This window comes from Pogona vitticeps, chromosome 4, assembly GCF_051106095.1.
Source record: "Pogona vitticeps strain Pit_001003342236 chromosome 4, PviZW2.1, whole genome shotgun sequence".
Taxonomy (NCBI): Eukaryota; Metazoa; Chordata; class Lepidosauria; order Squamata; family Agamidae; genus Pogona; species Pogona vitticeps.
In genome coordinates, this window is record NC_135786.1 from 123,114,419 (window position 1) to 123,130,416 (window position 15,998).

General features: G+C 41.9%; 1 protein-coding gene across 2 annotated transcripts in view; it reads right to left on the minus strand.

The window, feature by feature from the left end:
• Positions 1 to 1,510: 1,510 nt before the first annotated feature.
• DDR2 (discoidin domain receptor tyrosine kinase 2) overlaps positions 1,511 to 15,998 on the minus strand; it is an 83,814-nt gene continuing 69,326 nt past the window's right edge. For both annotated transcript variants that reach the window (XM_020798567.3, XM_072998242.2), the window contains exons 12-17: positions 14,158 to 14,384; positions 11,443 to 11,570; positions 9,506 to 9,697; positions 7,199 to 7,433; positions 3,884 to 4,033; positions 1,511 to 1,864 (exon numbers count right to left, since the gene is read on the minus strand). In XM_020798567.3, the coding sequence (XP_020654226.2) occupies positions 1,730 to 1,864; positions 3,884 to 4,033; positions 7,199 to 7,433; positions 9,506 to 9,697; positions 11,443 to 11,570; positions 14,158 to 14,384 (1,067 nt within the window). In that variant the 3' untranslated portion in view covers positions 1,511 to 1,729. The remainder of the gene's footprint in view (positions 1,865 to 3,883; positions 4,034 to 7,198; positions 7,434 to 9,505; positions 9,698 to 11,442; positions 11,571 to 14,157; positions 14,385 to 15,998) is intronic.

A 15,998-nucleotide genomic window follows, 5' to 3' on the forward strand; every position in this document is an offset into this window, starting at 1 on the left:
TGCTGAGGAACCTTGTGCCAGACACTCTACCAGGAGGATCAGGGTGGAATCTAGAGGCATGGCTGTCTCTGCCTTTGTGCCTCTTATCAGAGCCGAGGTCTGGGGTGTTTCCGTTTAGCAGGAAAGGCAGGAGCGTTCCACAGCCAGTAGAAGGGAATTGGGCACAAATCCACGGCAGGAAGCAGCACTTTCTTTGGCCTTCTGTGAACCTATCCCCCTACAGTTTCATTTAGTGACCACATGGGGTCTAGAACTATGACAGTTTCCGCTATTCCTACACCATGTAAACCTCAGCTGTCTCCATTATTGGCCACGGTGTGTAACAAAGAAAGAGCTCCAACCCCTTGATTATTCTGCTTGTCCTTTTTCGACTCTTTTTTCCCCCAGCTCTACATTATCTTCTTTTGCTTAGATGGGGGAATTAGTGTTTCAAATCTCCAGGCTGACTGAGAGGAGACAAAATGGGACAGGGTGGAGAGAGAGCTACAGACACGGAAATTCCAGTTCCAATTCTCTGGATCATGGGAGAGGATATTCTGGTATTTCAGCTAGACACAACTGAGTGACAAATACAGTGGACCCTTGACTTACGGAATTAATCCGTATTGGAACGGTGGCTGCAGGTCAAAAAGTCTGTAGGTCAAATCTCCATTGACCTACAGTGCATTGAAAACCGATTAATCCCGTAACAGGCCGTTTTTGTTCCATTTTGGTTTTTTTCTGGTCTGTAAGTCAAATCTCAGGCTGCAAGTCAAACCTAAATTTTGCGGCCAGATAAGTCTGTAACTCAAAAAGTCTGTAAGTCAAGCCATCTGTAAGTCAAGAGTCCACTGTAGTTCATACTTTAAAAATATAAACTCTGCATAAAGCGATCCATTTCCTACCAAGTACAACTAAATTCTGCAACCTGCACAATTTAAAAAATATTTTCCATAGTATACTCTGGGTTTGGTAGTCATGTAGAGTTAACACAAAACATCAAAGCTTTGTCCAAACCATTAGACAAAAGGGGTTCAGAAAGTATCTTCCAGCCACATTATATCAAGCATATAATAAGTATACTTATTATATAAGTATAATAATTATATATAATAAGTATATATAATAGGTATACTTATTATACTTATTATTATATAATAAGTATAATTATATAAATAAGGAGTAGAAATCTGTTCCAATGAAAGCTGAGACTTCAAAGAATCTAATTCTGTGTCAAGTACTACATTCTGCACCTATATATAAATGCAACATATACACAGTTCTGGATATTCAGTATTGGTGTGCAAGGTTCTTCAGTACATTCCTGTGGCATGTACTTATTTCCAACTCACTTCCATGCCCTGGATACATCTGCAGTTCCACTTTGTGGGAAAAAGAATATTTCATCTTCTCTTCTTCTCACTGACAGACCAAATCCACTCCTTAAACAGAATCCTACAGGATTTACATGATAAATAACAGAGGTTTTTTTATGTCTTTGCTAGTCCAGAACACAAAAGAGTTGCTAGTCTAGAACACTAAACACAATATTTAATGCACTTTTGTGACACACCTGGTCAGTTCCCACCTTCTTTCATTTCTACTGGTGCTCCTTTAAGTCCCAGCTCCACTATTGAAGGAAAACATGTGTCCAGGGAAAGTGGCTTCAGTTCTACATACTGGTTTTAGAGAGCAGGTGGGGAGAGGAGGAATGGGGCAGGGTGCTGTGGAATCTGAAGGAAAGGTATCACTATGAAGTGGTCACTTCTTGCAGGAGGCAATGGATTTCCTGGAAGGAAGGACGTTCTTTGGTGTCTCGTCTCCAGCAGCTGAGCATTAGCTTATATAGAGAATCAGGACAAAATGTAGGCTGTGAAAGATAGATCTTAAATACAAAAAGAAAAGAAAAGAACAGATATTGAAGACAGATCAATGCTTCTTTAAAAGCCATGAGAAGTACAAGTAAGTCATTGTACATTAAAAGTAATAAGAAGTAAAAGACAGTCAGAGTACGGATATGTCTAATGTCTTTCACAACTTCACAGGTTACACATCCGTCAATTTTTGTTTCATGCTTGGTTGTTGGAAAGAAACAATTGCATATTGACTGTGCAAACAAAGTAGATGTGATGAATAAGTATCTGCAGTGATGTGTTCATTTATGTACCATCAAGTTGGAACCTACTTATAGGGCTTTCACGTTACATGATATATTTTAGGAGAGGTGTTATCAGTTCCTCCACCACCACCCCATTGAGTTCCTATGGCTTAGTAGGGATTTCAACCCTGGTCTGAGTTCTGCTCCTTCATTCTATCCACCACACCACACCACACCACACCAGGTAGCTATGTAATATTTTATCAGCTCTTAATTCCTCAGTGGCTCTGCTTCTCTCTTTTGGCTCTAGGTCATTTGCCCTCGTTACAGGGACCTGAGAGTTTAGAAGGCAGGGAGTTAGAAAACTATTGCAAGGTATCAGGACATTGGAACAATGGCAACCCTTTTCTCATTAAAGCATTCAACATAATGATAAACAGTAAATGCACTGAAGTGTACAACACAATGAAGTATATAAAAAAGAGAAATGTCAAGTATTACACATTAGAACTAATATACAAATAGGGTTGGAACTTAGCATTGTGACACTAGGGCAGCTAGAAAAAAATGCTCAGTGGGCACATTTGTTTAGGACATTTAGCATAATGCTCAGAAATGGGATCCTGGGCTGTTGCTCTTAGAATCACAGAACCATAGAATCATGGAATTGGATGGGGTCTGTAAGGCCATCAGGTCCAACTCCCTGCTCAATGCAAGAATCCAAAGCAAAATATATCAGACAGATTATTGTCTTTCTCTTGAATGCCTCCAGCATTGGAGTGCTCACCACCCTCTGATTGGTTCCATTGTTCTACTGCTCTGACAGTTAGAACTTTTTTCCTGATATTCAACCAAAACCTGGCTTCCTATAACTTGAGTCTATTATTATGTGGGATCAATCCTGCACCTCCTCTGTTTGATAATCATTCTGTTATTTGATGAGTGCTATCACACCACCCCTCAATCTACTTTTCTCAAGCTAAATATGCCTAGATATGTGTTCCTATTTTAGGTAACTTGCTGCAGCTAATTGACAAGGTGCTGACATGTGTCTTGGTTCCACAATTGGGTGTGTTACTGACACATATCCCAGCATCTTATCAATTAGTCACAATTAGCCCCAGCAAGCTAGTATTGTGAACACTAATAGGATTGTAGCTTTTGAAATGAAGACAGTACATGCTGCCTGCCAGTGTTGTTCTTTAAACATAATGCATACTAAAAATGTCAGCACTTCAGGAAACATTTACTGTAATGATTCAACATTGTAATATTAAAACAAAATTCTGTGCTTGTCTGCTCTGAAGTTAAATTTGACTAAGGCTGCTGGGACTTTGCTTGTTGGGAACTGCTCATAGTAGACAATGTCTTGATGGGTGGCATCTAAGTCCAATCAATCAATCAATCAATCAATCAATCAATCAATCAATCAATCAATCAATCAATCAATCAATCAATCAATCAATCAATCAATCAACCAACCAACCAACCAACCAATCAATCAATCAATCAATCAATCAATCAATCAATCAATCAATCCACCCAGGTGAGTGTGCATTGAATTGTAAGCTAACATGTACATAGATCCTTGAAATAAAAAGTTTCAAATAGAGTTGTTCCCATCCTTTATTCCCTACATGCCAACCAGACTATGACTCTCAGAATTCCTGACCATTGGACACGCTGGATGGAGATTCCCGCCATTGTAGTCCAGTGACATCTGGAGCCTATGAGATGGCCAGGCCCATTTCTGTTAAGTAACATGGTAAAGCTATGTCTGTTGTGTCCACTCACACTTTTCCATACCTGCCTTCCCTGATCTCTGAAGAACTCTCCAGTGTTCTCAATTACTTGTTCATCTGACAGCTGACAGTATGGCTGCTCATGGCAGAATGTGAAGGTCTCCCAGAGTGTCACACCAAATGCCCACACATCACTTGCTGTGGTGAATTTCCCCTGGACAGAGAAAGAAACAGGTAAGAGACATCTTTCAGGCTGTGGTAAAGGTGAAGTTCCCCTTGACATTGACATTTTTAGTCCAGTCGTGTCCGACTCTAGGGGGCAGTGCTCATCCCTTTTTCAAGCCGTGGAGCCAGCGCTTGTCCGAAGACAGTTTCCATTGTCACGTGGTCAGCGTGACCAGGGAACGCTATTTTACCTTCCCACTGAGGTGGTACCTATTTATCTATTTGCATTTGCATGCTTTTGAACTGCTAGGTTGACGAGGAGCTGGGACAAAGCGACGGGAGCTGTGGTAAAGTCTGCTTTTATTCCTCTTTCAGCCCCTCTCAGATGGAGAAGAAGCACAAGTGGAACTGGAGCACAGAGAAGCTAGTATTTAAAATTCAGGTTTCCTCCAGTTTGATATTCACCTTGTGGCAATTTCCTATCCAAAAGAAATCTTGATAGGCCTTTTGCCTCTATTAATTCAATCACAGAAATAAAAGCACCAGAGGGAATATGTTACCTACTTTGTATTCATGCATGGGGAAAATACAACCAGGTAACATGAACAAAATTGGTTCCCCCCCCCACAAAAAAAACCCTTTAGAATGTGTGCCTTTAATATTCTTTCCATCTGTGACCACTCTCCCTTCCCTTCCTGGGGGTCGTCCAGTTCTCCTGACTCAAAGGGGTAGGAATGGAGAACTATAGTGTGGTGCAAGTTGAAGTGCAAGGGAGGGAAATGCCACTGCCAATGGCATTTGTAGGAGTAAGGCTACATGAGAATGGTTGAGTCCTGCCAAACCTAGAAGTTTCAGAACCCCCACTCATAGGCCCAAGACAGCTTTATGCCAAGCTCCCTATAGCCCTGGTGCCTCAATATTTCTTCAGGTTAGCTCAGGTGTACACTCTCAGAGGCTGACCAGATGTTTTGGAGTTTTAGCCTCTTTCTCTCCGGGGTCTCTAAAATGAAGGACTGAAATCTCAGTAAGGAGGAGTAGAAAGAAACTATTTGATGCTTGGTTTTGCTGTTTGATGTGCCCCTTCATACCGATCAGACCCCACTCCTGAATCACCAGGCACAGTTTGCTTCTTCTGCTACTGTTTTAAGGAACCTGGCTGTTGCCACCATTGTTCCTCCATCTTTCCTTTGATTGCCAATTTAGCTCTTTTGGGCCCAGCACACATCCAGTGCGGATGGACTTACTACACTCTTCAGGTGAGGCAGGTAAGGACCACAAGCAGACACAGAGCCTGGCCACCACATCTTCCTTTTCACAAAATCATAGAATAATGGAGTTAGAAGGGGCTTATGAGGCCATCACATCCAACTCTCTGCTCAGTGCAGGAATCCAAATCAAAGCAGATCTGACAGATTGTTGCCCAATTTTTTATTGAAAGCCTCCAGCGTCGGAGCGCTCACCACATCCCAGGATAATTGGTTCCATTATCCTAATCCTCTTTGAATATGTTTTTCCTGATATTCAGCTTAAATCTGGCTTCATATAGCTTGAGCCCATTATTATGTGTCCTGCAGTGTCGGATAATCAAGAACAGATCATTCCCCTCCTCTGTATGACTACCAAGTATTTTAAAAGTGCTATCATATCTCCTCTCAGTGTTCTTTTCTCAAGATTAAACATGCCCAGTTCTTTCAGTCTTTCCTGGTTTCCAATCCCCTGATCATACTCGTCACCCTCCTCTGAACTTGTTCCAATTTGTCAGCATCCTTCTTGAAGCTTGGTGTCCAGAACTGGACAGAGTACTCAAGATGAGGCCTAACCACTGCTGAATAGAGAGGAACTAGCACCTCTTGGGATCTGGAAACTATACATCTGTTAATGCAGCCTAAAATAGCATTTGCCTTTTTTGCAAGCCGCATTGCACTGTTGGCTCATACTGTATTCAGCTTGTAATCTACAACAACTCCAAGATCCTTCTTACTCATAATATTACTAAGCCAAGTATCCCCCCCCCTCCATCTAGTAACTGTGCATATGGTTTCCCCACCGCCTAGGTCTAGAACTTTGCACTTATCCCTGTTGGATTTCCTTCTGTTGTTTCCAGCCCAGTGCTCCACTTTTCCCTTCTTAGTGCACCCTGGTTCAGCTGAATTTGATCAGTACTGGCTGCAAAAGAGGGCCAGGCAATGCCACTTGTCTCCCTGTGTTCACACTTCCTTGGTATGTCATTAAATTCTCCTCTTGGCATCTATGTCCCTTTCTAGTGCAGGCATTACTCCTCCCAGACAGCATTTCTTGTTTCCTTCTTCTACCATATTAATCTTTATTATCTTGATTATTTTCTATGTTCTCTTTTTTTCACATCTTTCTTCCACATCCGAAAAGCTTCTTCTTCATTCCTCCCCTCATTCTTTCCTTTCTCTCCTTTTCCCCAAATACATACCTATCCAAAGATGAGCCCCACCATTGATGGATGGACCTGAACTGTGTTTTTGGAAACTCTTCCTGACTCAAATTAAGTTTTGTCTGCAGAAAAGAAAGATTCCATTTGATCAGGAATTCCCGCACTGTAGCTCAAGGACCTATCCTGACAGTCAAGCTCAGCGCTGGGTACAGGGCCAGCCTGGCCATTAGCATCAGAAAGGCGTTTTACTCCATTGGTGGGGTGACAGGGCAGGAGATCTAGCACCTCCATGCTCGTTGCTCTTCTCTGCACCGGGTACTTCTGAAGATGGCCTGGTCACATAACGAGCGTTGGGTGGAGCAGCCCAGGTCCTCCGTCATTTCACTGGGTGCACCCAAGTGGTTGTTCCGTCCTCCAGCCTTGACCTTCAGTTTTGCAAAAGCTATCTGTAGTTATTCTATCAATCCCTTGCACTTTGTCCTCAACAATGTTTACCTTATCCTATCCCTCTTCCTTTGCATTTGAACACTATAAACATATACACCTTCCCCCATACGTGTATAATACAGATTCTTACAGTTAGCATATTACTAGCTCCCAGAAATGACGTCGTCTACGTCCCGAGTAGACGTAGTCTAGAGGGGTGGCTAAAAATCGAATAAATAAATAAAATAAAAGACATTGGATTGTCATAACATGGTCTCCTTTTGCTTTGGACCTTGAAAAATGATGTTTTTATTTTGCGATGAGTCATGGCAAGGTGGAGCAGTTCAATTTCTTCCACTACTGGAGGGAGGGAAGGTCGCTTACCAAGAGGATGCTCTCCCATGACATCCAGCGAATGGGGAGCACAGCTCGGCCTTGGATTCTGTAGTAGTCTCCACTGTACAGATTCCGGCTCATGCCAAAGTCGGCTATCTTGATCGTGTAATTCTTTCCCACCAGGCAGTTGCGTGTGGCTAGGTCTCGGTGGACAAAATTCAGGGAAGACAGATACTTCATGCCAGAAGCGATCTGCGTGGCTATTAATTTCAAATTGTCATAGCTGAAGGAAATAAGAACCAGTAGAGGTGTTAAGTGCCATAGGCAATGTGGCCAGCAAAACCTGAAGGAGCAGGCAGCTTGCCCCTGACCTGTTAGATCTGGGAGCAGCCCTTCCGCAAACAGCCACCCACAGCCTACTTAGCAGAAGAGAGACAATCCAGGTGGGGCCATGGCGCAAGGGAGAAGCATTATCACAGTTTTCCTCCCACGCTTCTTCTGCTAAAGTTGATTTGTCCCCTGCATCACTGAGTTCCCAATGCTTTTTGTTGCTTAATTTTTAAAAAATGATATAAAAGAGGGAATTTTTTTCATGGAGGGAAGAACAGATTTGGAGTGAGGGGGCGTTATTGCGTTGTGTTTTAAAAAAAGGAACACTGCAAATCCTAATAATATGATTTAACAATGCATGCAAAGTTATACCTCGTCTGATATTTAGCATGGCTAACCAAATCAACCATAGTCTTGAGTAAAATATGGAGGTAGCTCAGCCTCTGAGCAAGATGCCACATAAGCCCTGTTTAAGATTCCCACTCTCCCAGCCACTTCCTCTCTCTCTCAGGCAATTTTCTGCCCTGGTGCTCCTTTCATTGCAGGCTATGTTCCTGGACAAGAGCTGCCCAAGGCAGTTCCTACTTTCTCCAAGTGTTCCTGAGACAGGCAGGAAGGCAGACAGACTGACAGCAGCAAAGTGAAACAGACATGGGGCTATTACAGAGTTGCCTAATGAGGCAGATCTCTTTTCCTCATGCCAGATCCAGGAATGGAAGGAGGGAAATAACAAATGACAGCCCAGGTAGGAGGCCACCCAGGTTAACACAACCTTTATTCCCTTTCACGCATCTGGCATGAAAATAAGGCAGTCAGCTGCTTCTTCTGTGCTTCTGCTCCTGACATTTCCCACCCACCCACCTTTCCTTACCTGGTGCAGGGGTAACAGCACTACAGTAGCCACCATCTTCTATCCCTGAAACGCTCTAGAAGCACTGACATGGAGAGGTGGCAACTTCTCAGACTAGTGCTCTTTTTTCAACTCTGGTCTTAAATGAAAACTTTCCTAAAATTACAAAATCTAGACACCAGCCTTGACAAGCTCCTCCAGTGCCCACTGGCTCTGGCATTTGCCTGACTGTACACATGCTAATACTATTTCTGGATTAAACCCACTGAGAAGTTCATATATATGGTGTGTACTATAAGTGGGTCAATAAAAGGATGGTTCTACCCTGCTCCGTGGGACAGAACGGATGTTTCCCATGCATCGCTTCCTCTTTGATTTCCTTTGTTTGTATATCATTTCTATGCTACCTTTCTCCCATAAAGGTACTCAAAGCAGCTCACAGTAATTAAAATACAAGTAAAGCTAAAAGCACAATAAATTATTCAATTAAAAAACAACTAAAATATGATAGTATAAAAATAGTCATCTAAAAATAGAAGAACCTGAAAACATATTAAAATCATGAGACAAGGCTAATTAAAAATGTCTTTGTTCACACCGATTCCTTGTGATCGGAAGGATTTTACTTGGCCCTCTAATCTCATGTCAGAGAACAGTCTTTGGTGTTGGAGCTAAATATTTCCTCTTTTCTAAGAGAACCGTCTACAGGGAAGACTGGAATAAGGTTTGGCTAACTAGACCCTACCCCATTTAGCCTAAAACTTAGGTTATATATATATATATATATATATATATATATATATATATATATATATATATATATATATATATATATATATATATATATATATATATATATATATATATATATATATATATATATATATATATATATATATATATATATATATATATATATATATATATATATGTTGTAAGCCGCCCCGAGACCTTTGGGTAGTGTGGGCGGCATATAAATCAAATAAATAAATCAAATAAATCAAATAAACAAACAAACAAACAAACACAAACAAACAAACTCCCTTTAGAGCCCTTCATATAGCACTACAGAAACACCCTTTTATGCACAAAGTTCAGCTATTTAATGCTGCTAGGATACAGGACACTTGCCATGCAATATGTGCACCAGCATTGACAGAACATATATTAGCTACCTGATAGGAGGAGTATTGCTGTCTGACAAGTCATGGAGTTCCTGGCGAGAGAGAAACTGATTGAGGTCACCATTTTCCATGTACTCTGTGATCATGCAGAGAGGGTCATCTGTGATGCAGACAGCCAGCAGCCGTATGATGTTGGGGTCCTTCAACCTGGACATAATCTTAATCTCTTTGAGAAAGTCATTCCTTCCAGATACAAAAAGTCACACAGATGTGGCATTAGTAGTGGTATGCTATGCTCAACAGTAGGAGCCCGTGTAATGTAGTACTAAAAAGACCATTAGGGATCAGTAAGCCTCAGGTTCAAATCACTCTCCTCGGATACACTGTCTCAGCCCTTGTAATCTCTACTTCCTCCAAGTAATCAAGTTGATGATGGGAGCAGGTGGGCGGAGAGATAATACTGAGTCTGTGAATGCCTTTCCATCACTGCCTAGTCACACCACATGCAATCCTTAGGGCTGTTACGGTTGCATACATCTGAACTGCATTAATATGATGTAAATGAATTGCTTGGAATTCATGGGCTATTATCCTATTCTGGATCGAAGCAACCAACATGAATTTGGCCCAGCTCCGGGAGGCAGTAGAAGACAGGAGGGCCTGGCGTGCTCTGGTCCAAGGGGTCACGAAGAGTCAGACACGACTAAACGACTAAACGACAACAACAATCCTATTCTGCACTTCCATTGGTGTAATGGGACTAGTAGCACTGGCAATGTCAGATGGCTGCTAATTAAAGAATTCTTGCTTTGATTTCAGGTTGCACAGGAAATCACCACCCAGTATCAAAGCAGGATCTCTTTAATTAGAATCGGTTTGCCACTTCCATGGAACAGGATAATGGCCATAGGAGTATTATGTCAGTACTAAACACAGTAAGTATGAATGGCTTGACCTTTTTGGGTTTGTTAATTAAAGCAGACAAGCAACCTTGGCAACACATTGCTCTGTTTTCTGTGCCCCCACATGTTTTGGTGCATGAGGTAGAAAATCCAAATGGCAATTGCACATATCTGCTAATTAAGGCCTTAGTGCACCAAGCAGTCTTCCAGCACATGCCCTTTTGAAATGAATAGAAGATAGCTGTTCATTTGTGTCACTTCAGAGTAAAGATGAGAAATTCGATTCTAAATGCTCCTTTAGTTGTGAACAACTTGGATGTACATTCAAAACTAACGCCAACTCAGAGTGCAGGCTCAGCTATGATAGCCTCCAGGCACAGAGAGAAAACAGTCCCCTTTGGGCTGCAACACTCAGAAGACTCTAGTCATTATGGCAGTGGCTTCGTTGACTGAGGTTGGCTGTGAGTTGTAGACAAAAAAAGAGCAACATTTCCCATTTCTGCTTCCATGACACTATTTGTTAATAGGTGCAGGCAATTTTTTAAATATGCGGGGCACTTGATTCTGTAACATTTGGTCCCGTCGTGCAGCAATCATTGTGTAACTTGCCTATCTCTGTCTGGAAATAAGAGTTTTCCTTGGATTCATTTATTAATAATACTGCCAATCAATACAGAACAGAGCTTAGTTGCTAAAATTGCTCGCAGCTTATGTTCTTGTACTTGTGGTTCCCAGTTCTGCTTTCCTCCATCTTAAGAGCCAGCAGGACCCTGACTCTTGCAGTAGCAGTGAAGTCACCATTCAGCAACAGAGCAGACGGAGTCTATCATTAGATCAGAAAAGGGACAAGACAGCAAATGAATGGAAATATATTTTAGATGTGCCTCTTTAAAAATAATGTTTTCTAAAGTTGCCTTCTCACTGAAAGCATGAGAGGGACAAGAATGGAAGCTGAGCTAGCACTCATGAGCTAGCAGAGGTGTGTGAGAGAGACAATTTGATTCTCGTTGCAGGTAAAGAACTTGCTGCAACTGTTTTTAAGAATATGGCAACAACCTTCTGCTCCCCCGCTACATTCTTAAGCACCTGGCATTTTTGTTGGCATCAGCTCGCAGCATTTTCACAGCCAGTAGGACAGGCTGGCTTGGGTTACCATCCAGAACAGACTCTTTGTTCACAAACTTCTCCATGTTCTCCACTTCACATAGGTGGACCTAGGGAGCAGGCAACCACAAGCAGAAATTATCCGACAAGGAATTCTTCCACAGCTGTATCAAGGGAAGGTGAGATGTTCAAACAAAGATCAGGATATCAATCCTCCCAACCTCCTCCTCATTCCCATCCCCACATCCAGCCCTATAAGGGGAGTCAGAAGGCATCCTAGATGTGCTGCCAATTTCAGAATAACAGCTGCTTGTGAATTTCCTGTACAGACAGATGTTTGGATTCTTCTCTTATCGCTCCACCAGACCACCACCCCCCTTCACCTCTTACAGGAAGCTTTATAGCCACAACAAAATTATATCCAAAAGTATTAACTAGACAGAGACATCATGACCACCCAGAAGAACAAGACCAATAAATAATGCCTGGATTATGCAACTTGTGCCAGGCAGTTTGTGTGGCCCAAATAGCCAGGGGTCCCCCCAGGGGCCAATGGGGGGAGAGGAGACTTGAACTTCTGCCTCCTTCTCCAGGAGTTCCTCAAGAAGCACACCTATCCACAAGAAGGTTGTATACCTACTGTGTTGTGCCTTCTTAGAATATAATTTTTTCCTCTGACTTGACCTGTGCCACACTTCGGGGGGGGGGGAGGGAAAGCCCACTGTTTTACTAAGGTACATTATGCAGAAGGTATGTAGGTTGTGGCAAATATTGATGGCTGATGTAGAGAAGTGAATAAGGGAGGGGTGACAAAGGAAGTGTATTGCCAGAGGGGTAAAACTGAACTAGAAGAGTTAATGCTTTTTTTCTCTGTTCATTCAGCTGCATTGGCTCTCATGCATAGCCATGGCTATGACAGTGGCCTGTCAATCTTGCTTCTGCCACTAAACTTGCTACTAAGCTCCTGTCTCCTTTAGCTTTTCCTCAACTTCTGTATCTACAATTTGGAATAATAACACTGGCGTATGTATTAGGGACGTGTGTGTGTGTGGGTAGCAATGAAGGTCATCAGTTGTCCCTGATTTAGACTAAAACTTTTTAAAAAATCAGTCCACCATTTCTAACTGCTCAGTTAAGTTGATCAAGTAATGACATAATCCTACCTGAAATCTGCATCATGAATGTGCAGAGACATTCAAGAATGCAAATGGATTCTGGCTAGGTGTTTCCCTTCACCCCATGCTAACCATTGCACGGGGGAAGGGAAGGAAACACTTAGCCAGAATCCCTTTGGTATGCAAGGGCAACGCACTTGGCTCTTCCAGGGAGCTGGCTACAGTTCCTGAGTCTGCAAAACTGGTTTGTCACTCTGCTGCCTTTATAGAGGTGTGGAGGCGATCCTGTAGTCTCAAAAGAGGAGTGAGTAACATGTAAGGTCGGGCAGGTTTGACCAATTTGCTAAAATGTCACATACAGGCCCAACAACAAACTGCATCTTGGGCTCCGTCTAATTAGCTACAGCTGCTATGAACAGAAAGGTGTGAGGTAATTGCAGTCTGCATGTGTTGAAGGACTGCCCCTACTGATAAAATTCCAGATCTTCCAGGTATTCAAGGAATACCCAAAGGGAAACACCTCCTCTGTTAGGTTTTGTGTTAATGAAGAGCCTTGTGGTGTGGTGGTTAAACCGCTGTACTGCAGCCAAAACTGTGCTCATGACCTGGGGTTCAATCCCAGGTAGCCAGCTCAAGGTTGACCCAGCCTTCTATCCTTCCGAGGTCGGTAAAATGAGTACCCAGCTCGCGGAGGGGGAGGGCAATGTGTAGCCTGCATAATTAATTTGTAAACCGCCCAGAGAGTGCTTGAAGCACTAGGCAGCGGTATATAAGCAGCACACTTTGCATTTTTTAAAAACTGTACTCTGCTTAGCCTTTAAGAAAGCAGAAGTGGAAGTGGCAGAAGCTCTCGTGTGGTTTTTTAAAGGTTGGATTGGCGTTACATCATGTGCAGCAACCAGAGCTGCTGCAGATTCAATCCAGTTTTTCCTGGCAGTGTAGCTTCAGCCACACTTTCCCTCAGTCCTGACTTTGGAAACAATACAAAAATTTGGCAAAACTTATAGATCAGAAGGATGGAGGAACATTATCTTGTCATAGCTGCAACAACGGATTAAAACTACCTCTTTTGGTAATGTATTTCCCTCAGCCTTTCAAAGATTGAACATTTATTTCCTCTTGTTCTATTTGCCTTTAAATTCTTTTCAGTTTTGTTACTCTTGTGCGTTCTAGTTCATATTAGCTTTATTATCATACTCTGCCTTCAGAAATGTTTAAAAAGATTTTAAAGAAGGATGTAACGAACAAAACCTGAATTGCAAAGAAAGTTGAAAGTTGCCAATGGCAATTGTCTGCCTCTGTGTCCACATCGTTCTAGCCTGCATCATGAATTAAGAGCGTAACTGGTGAGAGGAAGGGTGCCCTTCCCTGTTTAGTCTGAGAATTATCCCTGGAATATTGAAAATTAATTCCTGAAGTGCCAACATAGATTACACTCATATGTAACTACTGTAGCCTTTTTTTCTGTCTCTGGAGTTATACCACATCATATAGTTTTTATTGTTTGTTCCCAGTTGCAGTAATCCTTGTAACATCATGGAAGGCGCTGTGGATCTGATGGAATGGCACAGTGGATTCTCACCTCCCCAAACTGGCCTTCTCCCAGCTTCTCCTTGAAAGTCAGCAGCTTCCTAGGAAACTCAGCTACAGCGACATCTTTCCCAGACAGCAAGTCCATGGTGATGGCAGGGACAGAATAGGTGTTGCTGCCTGTTACCCCCTGCAGGTTCACAATGTCTGCTTCCGCATAATGAGGGACTCCTTCAGCTCCAGTTGGCTGGGTTGGCTTGGTGACCCCACTGCTGCAACCTGGGAAGAGAAAAAGCATTAATCACGGTCAGACCTACAAAGTAATAACTTGCGTATTAAATAATAATAATGTGCCATCAAGTCAGTTCTGACGTGGTGACTCTTTTCAGGGTTTTCTAGTTAGAGAGTACACAGAAGTGGTTTACCATTCCTTTCTTCCGGGGGCGCCCTGGGACTGTGCAGCTTGCCCAAGGCTAGACAGGCTAGTTACTATGTTTGGACAACGAGAGCACAACTACATTACCGTACATCTCAACAGCAATAAATGAGTGGGGTTGAATTCAGTTGTTTGGTGTGACTAGTAAGATTTTAAGTTTCTTATTTTGAAAGGGTATTTTAACTAAAGATGTGCAAATTTGTGTCTTTAGATACAACCCTCCAATTCCCTAAGTGGCTGCCTAAGGAAGTCTGGGAGTTGTAGTGCAACACACACACCCCAATCTGTATATATCTAATTTTAAGGCATATTATAGGCATTTTGACTGATATTTTCCAGGTTTTGTGTCATGCTCTCATCAGTTGGGGGAGGGCAAAGAAAGTAATAGCAAGTAACAAGATAAGCAAAGAGAGGCTGAAATAAGCTGAGTTTCTTTTCAACGTTTCAAAAGTAAAGACTAGATGGTTTTTCAAACACTGTAAAAATAGTGGGAAGTGTTTTCATAATGTTTAGGTTTAGGAAAAATATTTAACCCTAAGTTAAATAATAGTGAGGGTGTATGTGTCCTTTACACATAAAATTTTTAAAAAATCATGTGACAATGCTGTGTTTCATGGTTTATAGAGATTCATAATTTTTTGCTTACAGATTAAAATGAATGGGTATTGTAACCTTTGATTGGTGTAAAGTGTAATCTAGAGTCTTGTCAAGAAGTGACTGTTAGGACAGAACATGGAGAAACAAACTTATGTCAGACTATCAATATTTAAAATTTTGTACGTATAAGGTTTTTAAAATATAGTTAAGGGGTACAGAAAAAGTTCCGCTGAAAATAAAAGTACATCTAAAAGTTTGGCTTGGAAATAGGTTACTATAGTCATTGCAAAACATTTTGAAGTACACTAGCTAGCTGCAGGTGAGCTAGGTCAATGAATCATAAACAATCTTGGAAGCTGAATGATGAGTTGGTTGTGATTTGTAGATACAGAGATGATGTATGCTTGTCTGACAGTTTGCACTTTTTGTAGTTCTAATGTGTTTGTGTTGCAATATTTGGCCTTTCCAAGATTATGAGTTTTCAAATCTTTGCTGCTACAAGACTTTGTACAGATTCTGCAAAAAATTGTTAGTCAAAACAAAAATCATTATCACTATAATGGTAACTCACTAGACTATAGATTACAGACCATTAGAGTCATAATTAGAGATGGGAACGAATATAAAACAGATTGGCTTTTTCGACGAAAATAGCTGATTCGTTGAATATTCATCCCTTCATATTCGTGGGTTCCAGAGACCCCCATGAATACAAAGGGATGGATATTTGCCCGCTTTTATTCGTCCTTCCTATTATTAAAAAAAATCTGCCTACCAGCTGCCGATCAGCTGATAGCCAGCCACCCCAGCACAGCCACCCACTCCAACAGCCTACCCCCCCACACCCTCCCTCTCCCTCC